The sequence below is a fragment of the Sinohyriopsis cumingii genome, chromosome 3 (assembly GCF_028554795.1).
Source record: "Sinohyriopsis cumingii isolate HCF-2022 chromosome 3, ASM2855479v2, whole genome shotgun sequence".
Lineage (NCBI taxonomy): Eukaryota > Metazoa > Mollusca > Bivalvia > Unionida > Unionidae > Sinohyriopsis > Sinohyriopsis cumingii.
Window position 1 is genome coordinate 37116409 of NC_142963.1, and position 21794 is coordinate 37138202.

Consider the following 21794-nt stretch of genomic DNA (forward strand, 5'->3'; position numbering starts at 1 on the left):
TTGCCAAAACTATCTGATGCGGTCTGATCTTGAGATATGCTTGTATTTAAAAATGAATATATATCACATTTGGGACTGACCATTTCATTGGGCATAATATTTTCAAGTTTAATTGGGGCTTTTCATGTAATACAGCAGCAATAAACGACACTGTTAGTGGGTGTTGATGACTTGTCAACACAAATCAACTGTGCATACACAAGCATGTGCTTATTATTGTCTTTCAACAGGGTTCTTACGGTCTTTGAATGTCATTGACAGTTTGGGAAAAATGAGGTAGCATTTTTAAGGCCTTGAAAGTTTGGGAAAATTGACCAGATTACATTGAGGTCTTTAAAAGTCTTTAAAATTGAAATAAACCCAAACATTTAAATTTCTTTCCATGATCACAAATAAAATTGCCCAGGGTTGTTAGATTTAGATGTAGTTGAGTTTTCTTGGTTTCTTTCATTTGATTAATTATAGTTTGAATTTCATCATTAAGCAGTATTGTATAATTTTGCATTCATTGTTTTCTCATATAACATAACTTGTATGCAAAATGTTAGCAAAAATCGGTCTTGGAAATCTTTGTTTGTGGTCTCTGAAAGTTTGGGAAAAGTCTTTGAATTTATCATTCAGAATTCTGTATGAACCCTGTTCAAGCAATCTGTTTCTTGATTAAATGGCTAAAATCGTCCAGAAAAGTATAGGTCAATTAATTCAATTGTTTGTATTTTCAGAAGATTAGGGTATTGAATATCAACAATGAGAACTAATCTGGATGTTTTATTCAGCATGTAGAATTTGTTGCATACAGGTGGTGCTACTTTTTCAATTGGCATTGTACAGACAGGAATGACATAGGAAATAAGTAGTTTGCAATATGTGCAAATAATTACACTCCACCACCCCACCCTGTTTGTTGGTGTGCTTCGCAAAGTAAAACTCTAGTCAACCAGGAGTTCTGAACTTTATTTTTCCTGGGCTTTGCTAATAGCTAATTGCTTCCAGAATCAACTTCAAAACTGAAATGCACTTGAGTGGTCTAGTGGTTAGAGTGTCCGCCTTGGTTGTGGTAACTCTCAGGTTCAAACCCCATCCAAGTCATATCAAAGACTTATAAAATGGTACTAATAGCTGCCTCGCTTGGCACTCAGCTTTAAGAGGTTAGTAGGACTGGTCTGCATGGTGTCAAGATAATGTGACTGGGTGGGACATGATGCCCCACTGCTGGACCTCACTATAAACTGCCAAACTGCAGACATTGTAACGATATGACTGAAAAATTGTTAAAGCTACGTTAAAAATCCAAAACACACACTGATAATGCAGACTCCTAAAGGGAGTTGTTGATTCAGATAATGCACAGACTAATGAGAGCTGTTGATTCTGATAATACACAGACTCTTATTGGGAGCTGTTGATTATAATAATGCAATTATTCCTAATGGGAACTGCTGATTTGATAATACACTGACTGCTAAATGTCCCTCCTGCTTAATCTAAAGACCCTCCTTTTATTTTAAAAAAAAAGTACCCTTGTATCTTGAGGAGGAAAGGAAGCTTTATTTTTATGATCATTTGCACATAGATTAATTGTGCAAACTCCTCCCCTCCCCCCCTTCCGGTCAATTATGTTTCATATTTTCAACTACCACTTGAGTGGCGTAAGTGGTTAGAGCTTCCACCTTGGATGTGGGAGGTCATGGGTTTGAAACCTGGCCAAGTCATTCCAAAGACCCCAATAATGGTACTAACAGATGCATTGCTTGGCACTCGGCAGTAAGATGTTAGTGTTAGGACTGGCCTGCCTGGTGCCAGAATAATGTTATTGGGTGGGACATGATGCCTCATGTCTGTGGCATTATGCCCAGTACTAGACATCAGTATAAACTATCACACTGCTGACATCATAGTGATATGATTCAAATTGTTAAAGCTACATTAAAAATCCAAAAACACATGCACATATTTTCAACTACACATAGGTAGTGATAGTTACAACATTATTTGCAGGCAAAAAACTCAGATACCATTTGTTTGAAATGCTTGCATTTCGTTGCCATCCTACTACAGTAGAACCTGTCTTGAAAGACCACCTCTTTTTGCCAAAACTTTATGGTCTCTTAAGACAGGTGGTCTCTCATAACAGGTCACAATGCTACATAATAAATATGTGCATTGAGAATGTGTTCTCTCAAGACAGGTCGTCTCACATGGCAACTGTCTTTCAAGACAGGTTTTACTGTACAAATAAAACCATGAGAATGTGCGAGTGGAGTACTATTATTGGTAAGTATCAATCAGTGGAAGCAGAGGCTCATTTATTACTGGTACCTAGCCTGGGACACTGTTGGAAGATTATATTAATTACAACAAGATTTATTTGTGGCCTGGCTTTGGAATAAGCTGACTGCCAGAATATTGATCAATACAAACATCGGGCTGGAAGACAAATATTGCATGCTGTCTTCCATTGTGCCATTTAATAACTGATAATAATAGGTTCCCAAGCTGGCTCTAAGATCTGATGTTATTTGGGATGAACAAATATCATTTTTCCAACTTGTGTACAAGACAAGGAAAGAAAATTACATTCCCATTAAAAGATCTGCTTGCTTCCTTATATGTAATGGCCAGCTTACAATGCACAGTAGCATCACATTATCCTTTTATTGCACTATTTGTAAAAAAAAATAAAAAATATTTCAGATTATAAGCTTTTGTATTTAGTTAATTTTCAGAGTTTCAGTTTGGAGCCACCATTATTGGATTTCCAACTTAATAGGTTGAAAAGTGCAGTTTTTGAGATGCAAGAAACTGTGAATAGGGTAGCAGCATTTTTTGTCCAAAACAGTATGTGTGACTGAATTAAATAACTAGTGTCACATGTAGAAGCAGTCTTAGTTACTAGACCTTATTTAACAATTATACACAACAGGACCCGAAAATATTCCTGACACCTAAGTTGTGTTTTGTAACTGTATGTTTCATGAATGTTTGTACCAAATTTAGACAGTTGAAATATAAAATGACTATTTTTCCTCGAGAATACTGTTCTTTTCAGGGAGATTCAAATTTTAATGTTTACATACTTCCAAAATGCTAGATAACTGGAATATGCATCTATATGCAAGCGCAAACATTTCCAATGATATACAGTAAAAACTTGGGAAAATTCCTTAAATTCAGTAAAATATACATGCATTGTTCTAAAATGTGAACTGGCTGCTTGTTTTGGCACTGATCTTATTGCCATGAAATATATAGTTTAGCATGTAGCCTAACACTGTGGCCATATATATGCCTACTAAAAATACCAATTGGATTGGGTACAACCATTATATTTTTGGAGGGAAGTTTGACTTTAAACTTAAAGCTGGTGCTTATGACTTTTACAGTAAATGATATGCATGCAGTAATATCTACCATATATTCTCTCTTATAAGAAGAGTCCACCTGCAAACTGCACAGACCTAGATCAGACATTACATAATGCTCCTAATGATCTGGATTTGTGCTGCTTGTTAAGGGTTATCAGAGAACAAACAGTATAGACCGTGATCTGGTCAGCTGACATACTCAAGGGTTTTTAAAAGCATCTTAGTCAACATCATCATCATTTGAATGATTTTGTGTAATTAAGTATTACTGTATTTTGTGTAATTAAGTATTAATATATTTTCAAGTAATGTTCCTTTATGTACCCAACTCTAATGCCTGATATGGATTTACTAATAATCTTTTAAGACCACTCCGGTGGCCTAGTGGTTAGAGTTTCCACCCCAGATGTGATAGGTTGTGGGATTGAACCCCGACCGAATCATATCAAAGACTAATTTTTTAAAGTGGTATTCAGACAATGCGCTGTGATATGTTCACATCACTGAACACAAGAATCTTGTCTTGGCCACCATCGTGGATCCACGATTCAAACATCGCCTATTCAGTGAAGAATTACTTGTGACCAGATCTGAAGAATGGCTTAGAGCAGAATGCATCGTAGTTGCATCAGCTGACAAGCAAGAGGAACCCCTGACCGAAAGAAGAAAAACTGAAACTGAAACAAACGCCACTGGACCATCAATGTTGCATGTCTGGGATTCGTTTTCTGTGGCTTGTGAAGAACCTGTTTATACCATCAACGAAACAACCCACGTGGATGATGCTGTTGACGTGATCCTTGAATTGTATCTAGCCAGCCCTCTGTTGCCACGAGAAGAAGACATATACGGCTGGTGGAATGCTCACAGGTTTCAGTTCCCTACTTGGCCAAATTAGCTAGATTCTATTTGTCTGCACCAGCTTCAAGCGTTCAGAGCAAGCAGCTGTTTAGTGGCGCAGGCCAGATTTTATCATGGATCAATACTTGGCGAGAAGGGAGAAATGTTACTGTTGCTTAAATACAACCTACCTCAGCTAGACTTTAAGTATTAGATGTGGCCAAAATTTTAGTCATAAAGCATGCATATTATTAATTTTAATTATTATTGGGCTATCGTTATTAACATTTTTTAGTCATTTATTGAAACCTAGTATTTATGGCAACCTGCATCATTGATAAGTTAAAAGACCAGCTTAATACATTTTCATTCATTTGTATCTTGAATTGGCAAACCATAAGTTTTCTTAGTGTTAGTTTTAAAGTTTTTTCAAGTTTTATGTTTGAGTGATCGCTGTTTTCTATAAATAGCAATGTACTTCTTATCCGGTTTCTGTTTGTTTTTGTATAGAAGTTCAAATTCACTTGCCGCATAAACAACCTTGTCATAACTTACATGGCAAAATACCTGCTTGCATTACACTAATTGGTCTATGTTTCTTAACCAGTCATTGTTATAAAACATTGAAATAATCAGTATCGGCAATTTTAATAATTGGCTATACATGGTATTGGCATAATAGCCAAAATGTGACATCAGTACAGCTTTAATGAAAATCTTGCTCTTGTTCTTACTTCTGAAGGGATGGTCATGTTGACATGGGGGTTTTGCCAAAAGACTTCTGATGATGTCACTTTGGTTCTAAATGAAAAATGGTACTGGTCTAGGAACTAGTATGCTCGCAACAGCAGCTAATTTGAAAATTCAGTTATTGCTAAAGAATATCACAGGTGGTTTCATCACTAAGTAGTTAAAATTAAGAAATGGTCTTATCTTGAATTCCTGGAAATTCTTTTTGTACATTAGATTGTCAGACCCTTAGTTGTTGTTGGCATATTGATTCCAGTTACAATTATATTAAAAATCACTTTTTGGAATTTTTGCTCAGCAAAGATAGAAAATAGTATTTTTAAAAATAATATTAAATTGATGAATGGTTTCAGTTTACTGATTTTCAAGGACTTTAGATTTACCAGCTTCTTTTCATGCTAGCTAACCAGTTTCCATTCATGTCCAATTTAATATACTTGATAGACACTTTTTGATATTTGCTCAAGAATGCTTTCATAATTTCTTTCTAGAAAATAAGGAGAGTTTAACATTTTGTCAATGGAAGTAAAATTATCCTGTTTGGGGCATATTAGACATCTGAAATGTAACATGTACTCCACTGTCCCAAATCCATGGGGTGGCAAAGTGTAAGTGGTTTTGACAGCACATTTCTGATATAAACTTGTGACTGGTATATAACAGAAAAGAATAAAAATGACAGCATATATTGTGTTTGGGAGATTGTGTAATGAAATAGTGGGTGATTCCAGACATTAAATGGGAAAGAAAAAACCTTTTCATGGTTGTGACGAAGGAACTGAAAATTTAAATTACCCAAATTGAGAATAGTAACGAAATAAAACGGACAAACATGATAAAACTGACAAACATGGATGTACAAAATTATGGCCGCTTAAGTCTTAAAAAATTTTTATTATTCATTTGGAGATTCTTCTTGACGTGTTTCATAATCTTTAGAAAACCAGACATGGTGTCCTATTACACCACCAACCATTTAATGATTACACTTTTCACATACTGAGCTTATTGTTCAGTGTAGTAGGTTGTTGTTGTTGTTGTAGGGTTTAATGCCATTTTTCAGCACATGATAGGCTATACATGGTGGCCAGTATTAATGGTGGAGGAAGAACCCTGGAAAACCCCGGAAAGAACCACCGACCCACGAGAAGCTACTGGCAAGCTTTCTCACATACCCACATTGGCTGAATCCAAGACGAACCCACGCAGACAGAGGTGAGATGGCAGTGATCTGTAACGGAGAGCGCTTTAGACCACTCGGCCACTCGGGGCCCCACTAAAAGAATGAACAATGAAAACAGTATGATCATAAATACAGCAGAAAAGTCCCCAAAGCGCCACTAGTTACAACAAAGCAAAAAAAGAGCAAGGCTAGATAGTGACAAAATTCTAGTTCTGTTTATTAACCTGAACATATCCTCTCATGATAAAATTCTTGGTGTATTTGTAAATAAAAATCGAATCTGCTCTAATCAGAATATAAATGTTTCAAGAAAGGTTAATTCGTATCTTTGCCAGCTTAAGAAAATAAGAAGATTCATTACTTTTCAGTAGAGAGTCATCTTTTATAGAAGTTATATTCAGTCACATTTGGACTATTGTGGTGTAATTGCAGGTAAAAGCCTCTAATTAAAACATAACAAAAGTTTTAAGCTCCTAAAGAGGGCATGCTACTTGATTCTAGATAAATAGATCAGTGTAATAGACAGTTGTCAGGACAGTGAATTTTATAAACATTTTACCAACTGATATATAAAATAATATTCTTTAGAAAAAGCAAATTTTTGTATAAAGTGTCTCATAAAACCTTTCCTGTCTGCCCATGCAATATCTATCACCAGAGAAATGCAGACTACTCAAAATTTACATTATATCAAAGCCAAAGAAGGAATCTTTTAATATACTGATTTTCACTGGTTTGGAACATTACTCACAGTGATGTAAGGCAGGCTCCTAGCATTTCTTCTTTTCATACTACCGGTAATTGTCTAAAATGGCTGAAATTTTAAGACACTGTAACAGGTCTAAGTAATATAAATTCCTCCAACTTTTACGTCTTTTCTAAAGATGGATTTTTTAATACAATATGACATTTTGTTTATTTTTATGTGCTCACTGGTGCTTATTTATTACAAGCTTGAAAAATTGTTTGATTTTCAGAATAACTCAATTTTGTAATGTTAAACCAAATTGTAATCACATTATGCATATATACTGTAAACATATATATTGCACATAACAATTATTTCCTGTAGCTAAATGAGTTACCTTCCCTAAATGAATTCATTATTATTATTATTATTAGTATGTAAGTAGTAATCACTAACTTACAGGAAATAAAATCATTACACTCATTGGTCCATATTATTGGAGGTGTATTTGGGATGACAATTCTGATTCTGACCTACTGGGCAGGCATGATTCATGTGGGGAAACTGGTCTGAAAATTCAAGCTTTTGTCGTCCTATGGGTTGTAAACCAGAAGAACAGGATGACCTTTTGTCTGCCATCATTGTCTGACAGCCGTCTTCCAGCATTCTTCCATCATTTAGCACAAAATTTCTTATCACTCTTCCTCGTAAACGACTTGGAGGATTGCCATGAAACCTTTCATATATGTTTGTTCTAAGGTCTAGATGGTCCTAAATGAAAATGGTGCCGCTCAGACGTCAAATTTAGCCACCACAGCAGCCATCTTGAAAATCATGCTGTACTTGCAGCTACTCCTTTTGAATGGATGGTTGTTTCAACATGGAGTTTTCCACAAAAAGACTTCTTTGATGCCTATCTGGTCCTCAGTGAAAATGGTGCTGATCTGATGTCCAATATGGCCACCACAGCAACTATCTTGAAAATCTTGTTCTTGCTACTCCACCTGAATAAATGGCCATAATGTGGGGTTTTCATTCTAAGACTTCTTATGATGTCTAGCTGGTCCTAAATGAAAATGGTACCAGTCTGACATCCAGTACGTCCACCACAGCACCCATCTTGAAAATGATCGATATGTGAATCCTCCTAAAAGGAAATTTATATCTCGTGTTGTTTTCAGAAGACCTCTTAGGGTGTCTAGTTGGTCATCAATGAAATCTGTGCCAGTCAGTGAACATCTTGAAAATCTTGTCGCTACTCCTCCTAGATCAAAAATATTAAAATCTAGTTTTAACCAGAAGACCTCTTATGATGTCTAGTTGGTACTAAATGAAAATGGTGTTGATCTGAGATCAAGTATGGCCACAGTGAATCAGGTTGAAAGTCGTGTTATTGCTGCTACTCCTACATGGAAGGTCATAGTGATTAATTATGATATTAGTTGGTCATGAATGAAACTGATGCTGAAGACCTCAAATATGGTTACCACAATGAACATAGAAAATCTTGTCACTAATTCTTCTTAATGAAAGGTTATATCAAAATGGGTTTTTAACAAGCAGACATGTAGCATCGTATGTCCCAACCAGGCTGACCAGTCCTAACACTAGCCTCTTAATGCTGAGTGCCAATGAGGTAGCTGTTATTACCATTTTTTAAGTCTTTTGTATGACCCTACTGGGATTTGAACATGCGACCTGCTGCATCCAAGGCAGATCCTCTCACCACTTAGGCCACTGGAGTGGTCAGCTAATTTGAAATCTTATCGCTCAAGAATATCCTGGATAGCTTCAATACTGAGCACTTAAAAGAAATTGTTTTATCTTGAACATCTGGAAATTTGTTTTGATCAGTAAAGCACCAGTCTCTTCATGGGACTTGTAATTTTTTTATACAGAAATCGAAATACATGTACGTACGTGGAATTTAACTCAAACAGTATTGATTGTTTTGCTTATCCAAGCTAGCTGGTCTTGTAGATTATTATACCCTTTATAATATAGGTTTACACATAGATGAAGTTTGTAAAATAATGTAAATGAACAGAAGTAATTAACTAATCTTGTTGTGTAATTTTATGAATACTGATGTGTCAGTGCCTCCATTTTTCAAAAGTATCCGAGTGCTATTCAGCAAACTTTGTTTGCTTTGTGTTAGGCAGTCTTTAGTTTGGTTTTGTGAGGTTTAACCCCATTTTTGAACACGATAGGCTATACATGGTGGTCAGTATATATTTTTTGGAGGAGGAAGAACTTTGAAAGAAGGAAGAACAGCTGACGTACAGGAAGCTACTAGCAAGCTTTCTCACATAACCACAGTTGGTTGAGTGGAGACTCAACTAACATCGACAGAGGTGAGATGTGCAAGTGATCCATAAAAGCAAATGCCTTGGACCACTAGGCAACCGGGGGACCCTTGGCAGTCTATACATGTTATGGGCAGCTTTATAATTATTCGTATGAAGTCTCAGTTTTATGAGAAATGTTTTATTGTCTAAATGTTTTGTTACTATTAACCATGAATTGCTAAATTGCACTGGTCCCCTCCAGCTCTTATCTTGTCTCTACTCAGGAGTACCACTCACTCCTGATAACATTTTACCACAGACAAAAAAGATTTTATTTCTGTATGAACATCAGCTGTTTAATGCAATATGAATTGATTGACAATAAAACAGCAGCAGAGCTGCCTCAATCTGTATTGATTGGACTCTATTAGAAGACTTAAGCCCTCTTATTTTGTAGTTAGAGACATGTAATTTGGCATGAAAGAGCTTTTTCTTTTGTTAGAATAAAGTACTTCAGTTTACAAATGGCTAAACACACAGTTGGTGTAAATTCTTTCACCTGGCTCATGGAAGTGGCAGAAGCAGTATGGAAGGATAGTAATAAGGCCAATCAATAGGCAGCTCGCTGATCATGAGGATGCCATCACATACAGATGAACAGTACAGTGTAAATTAAAATTATACAAATAAATGAGAAAAATAAATCAAGGGTAATGGTTCGGATATTGCCTACACTGCAATTCTCATTCTTGCTTTTGTGGCTTTATTGGTACAAGAAAAAAGACTTTATACAGCAAGTCTTTCTAGCTTCCAGTTTGTTCATGTGAAGAGACCAGTTACTGAAATTATTTTGTATATTTTTGGAAAGGACAAAGGACATAGTTTGCAGTCTTTTTCATTTAATGATATTGCATTATGTATTGCCAAAGCTAACAATTATGGTGACCTATCACGAATTTGGAAGAAATGAGCCTTTGTGAGAGGGTAGTCTTGACATCAGCAATGCTGTATTTCTCTGATGACAAGACCAAGTGCTTGACTTGATGTATACATTTTTTTAAAATGGGGGTTGGTTGGTTTATTGTTTGCATTATGTTTTTGTTATCCCCCTCCCCAATAAATAGGATAGAGCATAAGTTGTTAACTCTTGTCAATCTGCGTAAGTCTTGTTAGGTTCTTTGTTGTTTTATGTGATGACTGCACATGAATATTTATATCATGCCAGGGAAGTGGGAGTAAAGTGCCTTGCCATGTACAAACCATGGCAGCCAATTTAGGTTGTTCCAATGTTGGGATTCAAACCTACCTCCTTTAATTGGCGAGTCCAGGACACCAAAAGATTAATTTAGAAACTAATGTGAATCTTTCAGTTTACTACATTCATGACAATGAGGCTTTCATGATGGACAGTAATGCCACACTACACTAGTTAGAATGGTGGATGATTTGCTTTGAGCAATAGATCAAGGTAATCGGGTAGGTACAGTGTTTCTTGACCATACAAAGGTTTTGGCCTTGTTAATCACAAAATCATACTGGAAAAAGTTAACTCCAGAAGTTAAACTACGTTTCAGTCCCACCTTCAATGGCAGATTACAACAAGTTTCTCTTTTAAATAAACTTTCTGATAAGAAACTCAGTTATATGTTCCAAAAGGATCACTTTTTGGACCAATAGTCTTTCTGTTGACCATGATTTACCATATGACACTAAGCTACCCACCACTAGATGATGCAACATTATATACTATTGGATGAACTGGCTTAACACTAAATTAAATCAGAATTTGGTTAAAATAAATAACTGGTGTGAGCACAATGATATGAAGATATATGCAGTAAATTCAAAAGTCATAAATTGCAGGCAATGAAGCCAAAGTAAAAGTTGAAAAAGAAAACTTTCCTGTTCCCTTTTTAGTTAATACTAAAAGGAATAGATATAGGAAGTCTGAACACACTGAAAATGGAAAACTACTTGGCGTCATCATTGCATTTTCTTGAGCTGGAAAGTGCCAGTTGATATGCTCTTTAAAAAAGTAGCAAACTTGTTGCTTTATTTCTTGTACAAAATATAATCTTACCTCCTTCAATAACAGAAGAATATTCCACAGAACCTTTAGCATGCCACATATAGAGTATGCAGTGTTCTTTTTGCATCTGGTTTAATAGCGATACATAAAACCAAGATAGATTACTGAAATCTCAAAAGAGAGCAGCTATTGTTATTCTTAATATTGATGCACATCCTTCATTTACATATCTTTTTAAAACCCTTAGGTGGCTACCATTTCAGCTGAAAATTTGACATAAAAAGGGTTACTAGAAAAGTAGAAATCCTTATATTGGTTGGCTCCAGATAATCTCAAAAGTAATTGTAAATGTGGACAAAAAATGTACATATATACATCTCTAACAACAATTTATTTACCTAAACTAAGTTCCAAGTTTTAAAAGAAAAGTTTTGCTTTATCTGAGCCAAACTATGTAATTCCAGTCCACCCTATATATGGTCAGGTGACATCAAGTGTTTTAAAAAGCATCTTAGTCAACATCATCATCATTTGAATGATTTTTTTATGTAATTAAGTATTACTGTATTTTGTGTAATTAGGTATTAATGTATTTTCAAGTAATGTTCCTTTATGTACCCAACTCTAATGCCTATTATGGATTTACTAATAATCTTTTAAGACCACTCTGGTGGCATAGTGGTTAGAGTGTCCACCCCAAATGTAGGAGGTTGCTGGTTTGAACCCCGACCAAATCATACCAAAGACTAAATTGTTTAAAAAATAGTACTTGCAGCTGCCTTGCATGGCACTCAGATTAAGAGACTGGTCTGCCTGGTGTCAGGATAATGTGGCTGGGTGGGACTTCATGCTACATGTTTACAGGGTGATGCCCCAGTGCTAGACATTACTATAAACAGCCACACTGCAAATATCATAGCAGTGTGACTTAAAAATTGTTAGAGCATAATAAAAATCCAAATCACACACATACACACAGAGACACATACACTAATCTTTTATGAATGCTGTGTGTACTCCTCTTTAATGCTTTTGTTCATATTCCATAGATTACTTATCCACTGCTAGACTTAGATAGCATTGTTTTCTGAAGACAACAGAACATAAAATAAAAAAATGTTCATCACCTGTGATTGTTGAAGGCTGCATAGAAGATTGGTATCTTGAACAAATGAGCTTCCATATATGTATCTGACTTAATAATACAATGGTTTCCAGAAAGAAAACCTATGATCACCCATCAAGATGTTCATGTTTACCTAATTGCATGTTTATAGGTAAAGATTTTTGGTCAGACAAGAGTTGATCCAACACAGACATGTAGATAGTTTTTCTATGTAAAAAAACATAATTTCAGGTCTTTGTAAATACCAAACTTTTTTGTCCAAATTTCTTGAAAGTTTCAAAACTCTCTTAAATTTCATCTGTCAATTACCCTGGTTTTTTTGTGTGAGAAAAATGCTGATTTTATATAAATAGGTATGCTAAAAATTTCTATATCTGAGCAGTTATTTTCATTGGGGGGGAGGGGGCAGCTATGTCTTGTGGACACCAGTACATAGGAACTATATCAGGTGGTACATTCATAAGCCATAGGCACAGTGCTGTTTTTATACACAGCAGCAAAACTCAACCAGTATTTTGTAAGACTGGGGGGATGAACTTAATTTCAAAGTTGGACTTGTTTAATTCTTCTCATGATCATTTTAGCATTTATTTAATCTTAGTAACTGTGTTTAGGGATTTGTTTTCTGTCAGTGTTTAGTAAAAGAATTTTTTTGTTCCTTTGCAGATTTTATCAGGCTTTCGATCAATCATTGGTAATGACAGTCATAGGTCTTGTGCATCTGGTCAATACTTTGCATTAGACCAAAGATTATGGCACATGTCATCAGGCCATACCTACCCAATACTGTACTGTGGATTTGTGGATAGACTGTTATAGATACTTTTTTTAATAGACCTATGATCATAATAATCAGGCCATGAGTACCAATACTGTACATGGATAGTTAATAGAGTTATGGACATTTTTTCATATACTACCAGTATTATTTGAGGTTAACGCACTAATATACATAACTATTAAGCAATATTGAACAGATGCCTGTACTGCAGCACTGGATTAAATATTTATAACAGATTAGTCATTGTAATTCTGCACAAGCCTGCTATCAAAACTCTGTGCACAAATATATTATTTTCTGTGTGACTGGTTAAGATGTGTACAGGAGAGGAAGCAGTGTTATCTACATGTGTGCACCCACCTGTTTCAAATGCTGTCATTATTAAACATGTGATATTGGCATTATTGAAGTATATACTTGTTTACAGTAATGCATGCATGTACCATCTACCACTCCTATCAACTGGACTGGTAACAGCCTCACTACGCAGTTTTAGAAGTATTCAGTACAGACGTAGTGTTGCTGTATTCATGATGCTCTAATGTGTATTGAAATGGGATGGCTATCACTGTTTATTGATTTTCAGATCAGAAGAGGAAGCGTAATTAAGGTATTCTACATTCAGGCACTGCATGCAGCTTCTTTGATTTACCAGTGCATGGTTCATTTGAGAGCCAAACAGCACAAAACCAGTATGCTCATGATTTGGAGTCGTGAGGTTTTAGTGCATGATATGTATTGATGATTTCTCAGAGTTTAAAAGAAATTCCTTTTTAGCCAGCCTGGCCATACACGCAGGTAAACTTACAGTGCATGTCCCAGGCATGTATTGTACATGGTTTGTCATCAATCTGTAATTGTTATTTTCAATGTATTCTCACAACCCTGTTTGACCAATTTGAACCAAGGTTGGCAGAGAGCATTTGGCACCGAGGCCTTTGAAGTGGATTTAAAATTTGGCTCTTCTACAGACCTGCAAACTCTTACGATTTTGCCGTAAGTCTTATGAAAATCACCCTTAAAATATATACTTATGGCATACTTGCAAAAACTACAGAAAATTGATCGTTGCCCAAAAATCCGGATAATTGGTTCATCCATGTTTTATTTTCATCCAGGTTTCATGTTAGAATTAGACAGATTAGTCAGGGAACCAGACTAACTTTACAGCAGCACCCCAGCCGCTTTAAACTGCACCTATTTGTTCATGCAAAGCATCTGCATGATCAAACCGTTGATTATATAATTTTTAAAAATGGCATCCAGAAAGCAATACATGTTTAGGTCTCACTGGATAGTTTATCTGGTGAATTTTCATCCAGCAATGACCTATTGCAGAAAAGCAAGAATAATTTTACACTGAAGATACAAATAAAAACAAACTAATGATTTTTGTAGAAAGCATGCATGTGAGATTTTGACTGTGGCAATCAGGTTAATTCCTTATACAACTGGTGGCTTTTATACTTAACCAACTCTGCCACCAACCCCTCTTTTTTACATTCATTTTTTAAAACAAAGACAAAGGAGCTAAAAGAATCAGTATGTGCTTTATACATGAATAAAGTTCACTAGTACCAAAACAAATTAGCATACTTTTCATCACCCCTCAACCATCTTGATTTTTAGATATTTGCCTCCATAGCAGACATACATAAATATGTAAGCCATGTTGGCTGTTCATTTGCAGCCCAAGTTACGCATTTGATCTCCAGTGCTACTCTTACTGTGACAGGCAGTCACCAAACAAGCCAACACATTTTCAAGCCTAACTCTAAGTAAATCTAAACCACATTACAGATTTAGCTTCTGTGTGAATTTATATATGCTAGGCTTATGATAATTAGGTTCATGCCTTCTACCTTAAAAATTAGTGAGGTGTCAAAATATGAAACTATCCAGTGAGACCTTAAGATGAAAGGGAAAATAAGCTTCTAGAAAAGTGTTAATAATCAACACAAAAGAATAAAAAAGAGTATTCAGATTCTTGTGAATAAAAGCTGGAAAGGAAACAATTACATTTATTGGACATCATGTGCCAATTTGAGTATGTCTCATGGCAGGAGATATGATTGCTGTTGCCACGTGAAATGGAAAAGAATTTACAAGAATTATGTCAAGTTGAGAGATAGCAACAAGCCATATAGCTACATAGGGTTTGGAACTAGAGTTTGTGCAACAGTACTGTACTAGTGGTAAATAAAGTCTACGTGTACTTTACAGACTTTTCAGTTAAACATAATATTTATCATTGATGCGTCAAACTTTTAATTACGTTTTCCAGCTTTACAATAGCAGTTATTGACTTTTGTTACACCTTACTGAAAACTGGTCAATCTTACGAAAAAAAATCAACTGCTTTACTGAGACGGATTCATCAGGGTTGGCAGGTCTGCTTCTGCCATCATGGGAATGCCATTACTAAAAATGATGAATCTAGTTAACAGGTTCTCCACATTGCTCAACATAATGACCAGCATGAATTGAAAGCATCTTATAATCAAGGCATTTCAAATTTGTGTTCAGATGATTCCAACCTGTCTTCAGATATGCTCACCATTATAAAAAAAAATAATCTTTAGATGACTTCCAAAAAACCCATAAAGAGAATTTGAGAAGATTTAATAGAAAGTATCCTGGTGAAATGTTCTTACAAATTTGATCAGTTTTTGTAAATCCATCCCCAAAAGTGTCCTTTCAAAACCACTTGACAGAATTTGTCTGTATTATAGAAAAATATGCTGGTACTTGTATCAACCTTTCAGGATTGTTCATAAGATGCTAATTTTAGCATAGTTTTAGTTTGAATGTTAGCCATTTTATCATTTAGTTAAATGTAGTGTTTAACACAGCTAGTCCCACATTTCTGGTTGATTGCCATAAAACTTGATAAATATGGTGGTCATGACCTGAAGATGTGCATTTCTATAAATTACTTTGTTTACACAATATTTGCTATAGTTACTGCCTTTTTTGCTTTCCAGCTATGTGCAGTATGTGGAACAATCTCTTAAAAGCACTATGCAGTTCTTTTTTTGCATTTTTTTTATTATTTGCTGTGAAACTTTGTACACATTATGGTCCTCATCTAAAGATGCACGTAGTGGTAAAAAATCTTTTTGCTCCTGTGACTTGTAAGAGTTATTGCCCTTCTTGACTTAGAGCTGTATGCAATAAGCAGCAGAAGTTGGTGAATGCAGTAGCTCTTGCAGTGTAATAATAATAATGATGATAATAATATGGATTTAGTACAGGACCTAGTCTTCAGAAGCGCTAAGCGCTTTGCAATATTAGATAACTCATAAAAACATATACAATGACATGGTTACAGAAACAATCACCATAAAATTACAAAGAAATAACATGCTGACAGTAATTAAGTAAACAATACTAAGCCTTTAAGTCAGTTCTTTTAATCAAATAGGTGAGTTTTAAAGGCACTATTGAATGAAATCAAGTGTCTAAGATCCATGGGCAATTTGTTCCATGTAGCAGGGCTCTGATATGCAAAAGAACATAGTCCATATGATTTCATTTTAACAGTGGAAACAATGAGAATGCAAGTATTGGAAGAGGAGCATAACTTTCTAGATGGGCTGTGCACATGATTGAGGTCATATGGGTATGTTGGACTGTAACCAATCAATGAAATGTAGCATAGTGAAGAGATTTTGTGTTTGATTCTGAATCAATTGGGTTGCCAGTAAAGGTTTACAGAGCAGGGGGTTTGTGCTTAGTTCTTTCATACTTTAAGGATGATCCAAGCAGATGTTTTGAAAATTTTAAAGTTTCTCTAGTAGATACTGAGACAAACCAGATAGAAGTGAATTAGAACAGTTCAGTCAGTGAAAGTACTAAGGAACACACAAGTGTTTTAGTGGCATCATGAAAGAAAATTGCAAATGGAGTTGATGCATCTCAGCTCCAGATATGCAGCCTTGCATTTGTTCATTACATGTTGGTGTAAGGAGAAGACTTTCAAAAGTGACATCTAGGTTTCATACTATGTCACATTTATGCAGGTGTTACTGATACATGTACTTGTTGTTTGAGGCAAAGGATATGAATGAGAAAGCCTTGGCATGGTGATCTGGATGGCATCAGTTTTATCATCAGTCATCTGCAGCTTGTTACATGTCATCCATGACTGTAAGTCAGAAATGCACCTCTCTACATCTTGTATGGTACCCTCAACTTAAGTATGGCAGCTAGATTTGTTTTTGTATCATCTTCGGACAGTTGATTGAGGCACTGGATGTTGATATAGGACACTAGAGAGTAGCTGATTGTATAGAATGAAGAGAACGGGACCAATAACTGAGCCTTGTGGAACACCAAAACACAGATCACCTGGTCTGGAATGTTTTACAGATACAATTTGTGTCCTGTTGATTAAGTAGGACTTGAACTATAATAAGGCTGTATTGTAAATACCAAATACATACTGAAGATGGTGAAATAATATAACGTGGTCTGTTGTGTCAAATGCCACAGACAAGTCAAGGAGGATAGGGACTGGGATCATTCCACTGTCCCAAGTACCATGAAGGTGGTTAGCTACTCTCTAAGGGGCATTTTCAGTGTTATGTCAAGGGTGATATGCAGACTGTACATTCCCAAAAGGACTATTTGAATTAAGATGAGATGCCAAGTTGAAATAGAACAACTTTTTCTTTATTTGAATGAATGAGAGGTTAGAAACAGGGCAGTAGTTTTTTTAAATCGTAAGGCTTAAATTGTTAGGGTCAAGTGTATGTTTTTTCAACAGATGCTGCAGAGATATAGCAGTTTTTAGCGGAACACAGTTAAACTTTGTACTTGATATTGTCCTCAGCGTAAGATACGTATTGTGACAAATCATTGCATTCTCACTGTGTTAAGAAGAGTTGTGCACTCTTTTTTTCCATTGACTAATCTCCATCATTGGGTGGGGTGGAATGTGAGGGCTGCAGGGATACATTTACATGTGCAAATTGTTCACTGTTCCTCTTTAATTAAGACAAACCAAACTTTGCATGTTGGTATTGAATCTGAGGTGACTACAGTGATACTAAAGTCGAGATCATGTGTGAGATCACATTTCTTGTATTGCACATGTGAGCACTAAGTCAGACATAAAAAAGTAATTTTGTTTGTAAAAAAAATTGGTATATTTGATTTTCTCAAGAATATTTGAGATGATTTCAGTACTCCACAATTTAAAAAAGAAAGGAAGTACATGTACCATGTGAATTTCTACAAGTTTTTTGCAAATATAGTGCCAGCCCCTTGGAGGGACTCTTGTTTAAAGTTTAGATTAATAATCAAATATAAATAATTTCAGTGCATCAAGAGCACTTTATTTACGGTCAGAAGTAAAGTTAGAACCAAATTCTATAGAAAACATACAAGTGAAAAGTCAGTGTTGATCTAGTTACAGCTTTATGGTAATACATTTTACCATTTTAAGATTGAGAGTTAGGATGGTCAGTGCCTAGTTTCAGTCACAGGAATTGGAATTGTTCTTTTTGATTGATGACCTTCTATCCTTGATGTTGTGTATTGATTTCCTATGGAAGAAGATGGTACATGTGTAGAATCAATTTTCTTTTGTCAGTCCTGGTGTACACTTGTGAGCCCATCTCTTAGATGAAGCAGTTTAAAATTATTATAACTTGGAAGAGAGGAGGGGATTCAGCCATTGATATGTTAAGTTAACTTTTCACAAAACTGAAAGTGGGTGCCTTGATTTAACATAGAAAAATATTTTTGATAGATTAAATTTTGATCTTGATTTATAGCAGCCTGCCAGAGAAATATTGATCTCCCTGTCAGTGCCCAGGATAGAGATCAATTTTGACTTGTTATGATGTATAAATATTGAAGCAGTGTGTTAGGTTAAAACTGAGCCTTAGCTTTGCTTCAGATATTGTATAGAAAATAGATTTTTTAATCTTATTGATTTGAGCTAATTAAGGACTATCATTTTGCTGAACTTTACATAGTTACACATTCACTTGAGTTGTAAATAAACCATTAATTACATAATGACAATGCTGATTCCAGTTTATATATCTAATATGTGTACTTCACCCCCGTTATTAAGCCTTGAGTTCCAAAGTTACTAGTGTTCATCTGTCTTGATGTAATTTAGAAGTAAATTAGTGGTCTCCACTTGTAAAGCAGGTGACATCGATCTGTCCATCTATTGTCTCATCTGTCACGCATTTGTTTCTCATCCATAACTTTAAGGCAGATTGAAATAAATGGATGAAAATTGGTTTGCTCACATATTACTAATGACATCAGGTAGGAGAGGGGAGAAGGGTCCCATCTGGGGTTTACAGCTCACAGATAAACATCTTTAGTTTTTAGCTCACTTGGCATTATGGTATAGCCCTTCATGTATTGTTTGTCTGTCAACAGTTGCTTTTTTACCACTGAACCAATTATAACCAATTTTGGCCCAGAGTATCCTGGCATGAAAATCTTTCAAATTTATACAAATGATGCTGATCTGGCAACAAATATAATAACTATGACTAAAAATAATTCAAGCCTTTTAAATAACATCTTTAAACCATTCAAGAGAATTTTGTCAAATTTGACAGAATATATCCTGGCAGGAAGACATGCCCATTTATACTAATGATGTCCATGCACCTTTATTTAAGGCTGCTATTATTAAAAACAGAAAAGCCACAGTTACCAATAATTGGAAAGCCTATAAGGTGGCACTCTACAGTTTCGTATTTTGCATAGGTTTAGGATTTTAAAGAAAAAGAATTTCCCCAGCTTTCCTCACTGGTTATACTGGCTATTTAAGAAAGACCTCGTATATCTTAGGTATAATTCAAAGAACCTTTAATTCCCTTTATTTTGGTATATGATTGATGGGTGTAATATGGGTTATAGAGTATACAGCTTGGCCTTATTCCAGATGTGCACCTTTCAAAAAGGTGCTAGCTCCACTTGGTCATTTTCACTTCTTGAACTTCAGAGGTAAATTTTATATGAAAGAGCTGATAACTTTTTTTACATTTTATATATTTGGTAATTCCTTCATTGCACTTTCAGAAGCTGGTATTGTCTAGTCCGGCAAAATTTATTTTCACTATTTTAATAGCTGCTATGGATAGTGTACTTTAGACTAATTCAGGCTGCTTTTTAGCACAAGGGAACAGTCATTTTAGTTAGCAGTACAATATCGAAAGAAATATCATCCACATTACATTAATGTAGCATAGAGGTATGCCAGCATTCTCTCCATTGTGCATGTTTTAAATGCAAACAACTTCACCTTACATACGTCACTCTCTCAAAAGTACATAATAACTGGTGAGCGCCCCCTAAGCAACAACTTCTTCAACACCACTTAGCAGAATTTAACCAAACATGACAGAAAACATCCTGGAACAAAGATCTTTTAAGTTAAATATAAATAAATGATGACAATCTTTCATGAATTGAGTAATCTTTAAACAGCTTCACAAACATTGCTCATCAGATTCTGACCAAATTTGGCACTCACCTGTTGACCTTTTTACCTAATTGCAAAATACATGAACAGCTGGCCATAAAAAACCCAACAATTTGCTAGGATATGTTCTGTTGAAATTTCTTCAAGTGCTGTTGATTGCATTTTTTACGAAAATAATTGTTTCATGATTTCTCTGGCTTTGGTATCTTCATCCAAGGCACATCAGTGTATCTTGTATATGTTCCTTTGTCCCTTTGAAGTTTTGTGGTTACCCCAGATTTGGAGGAAATTGGACGTGGTGTTGCCTACACTTGGAATCCTATGGGCAACACTGCTTTAAAGTGCTGCTGTATCATTAAACACCAAACAACCAAACATTTCCTGAAGTGCAGACAGAAATGACTATGTTCTTTGACTAGTACTTCAAACATCCTTATCTCCAGTCAGGAGTTCAAACTACTTGGCTGTACTTCCTCTGTTAGCATCATATCACGACTGATATTTTAACAGGTTAGTTTTTCTTTCTTTTCCAGGTCTGTGGACATTTCTGTGGTTTGTGGGCTTCTGCTACATGACTGATGCATGGCGCCACACTGATGTAAATGGAGATTACTTTGCCCCTGATATGCATGGCAAGGATAACATCCAGGCTGCAATAGCATTCTCCTTTTTCTCTATCATAACCTGGGTAAGTAGGAGGGAGAATGATGGGGGCAGTGATTCATTTTTGGAATATCCTTTACTGTAATGTATATGTCAGTTTGCATACCATTGAGTGGAGTATTTTTCACGTATATGAAACTTGACAATTTGGTTCAGAAAAGGATCTATAATTTTGACTAGTTATATTATAGCAATTGCAGATCTTGTTAGGTCATATGTAAGGTGGTACATTTTTACAAAGTATTTTGTGATCTTGTTCTGAGTCTTAATTGCTACTATATGTTAGATAATTTCTGTACTCACAAGTCGAGTCCAACTGCTAATAGCATAGACCCTTATCTGCCATCACATAATATGCCAGCAGATCAGAGTCTGTGTTGCGCATTCTACTGATTACTCCAAACAAACTGCAGTTAGATCCAATTTCTAATCGTGTATATACACTAGCAAAATGGAACTATCCAGGAGCCTAGTGGTTAGAGAGTCCACCTCGGATGCAGAAGGTCGTGGGTTCGATCCCCAGCTAAGTCGTACCAAAGACTTAACAAAAATGGTACTGACAGCTGCCTCGCTTGGCACTCGGCATTAAGAGGTTAGTGTTAGGAATGGTCAGCCTAGTGTC

At 35.6% G+C, this 21794-nt stretch overlaps 1 protein-coding gene across 1 annotated transcript in view; it reads left to right on the forward strand.

Annotated features, from left to right (window-relative positions):
* LOC149802701 (synaptogyrin-2-like) overlaps nt 1-21794 on the forward strand; it is a 66685-nt gene that overhangs the window by 27489 nt on the left and 17402 nt on the right. Inside the window, exon 3 of the mRNA XM_089952097.1 lies at nt 21043-21197. Coding sequence (XP_089808223.1) covers nt 21043-21197 — 155 coding nt within the window. The remainder of the gene's footprint in view (nt 1-21042; nt 21198-21794) is intronic.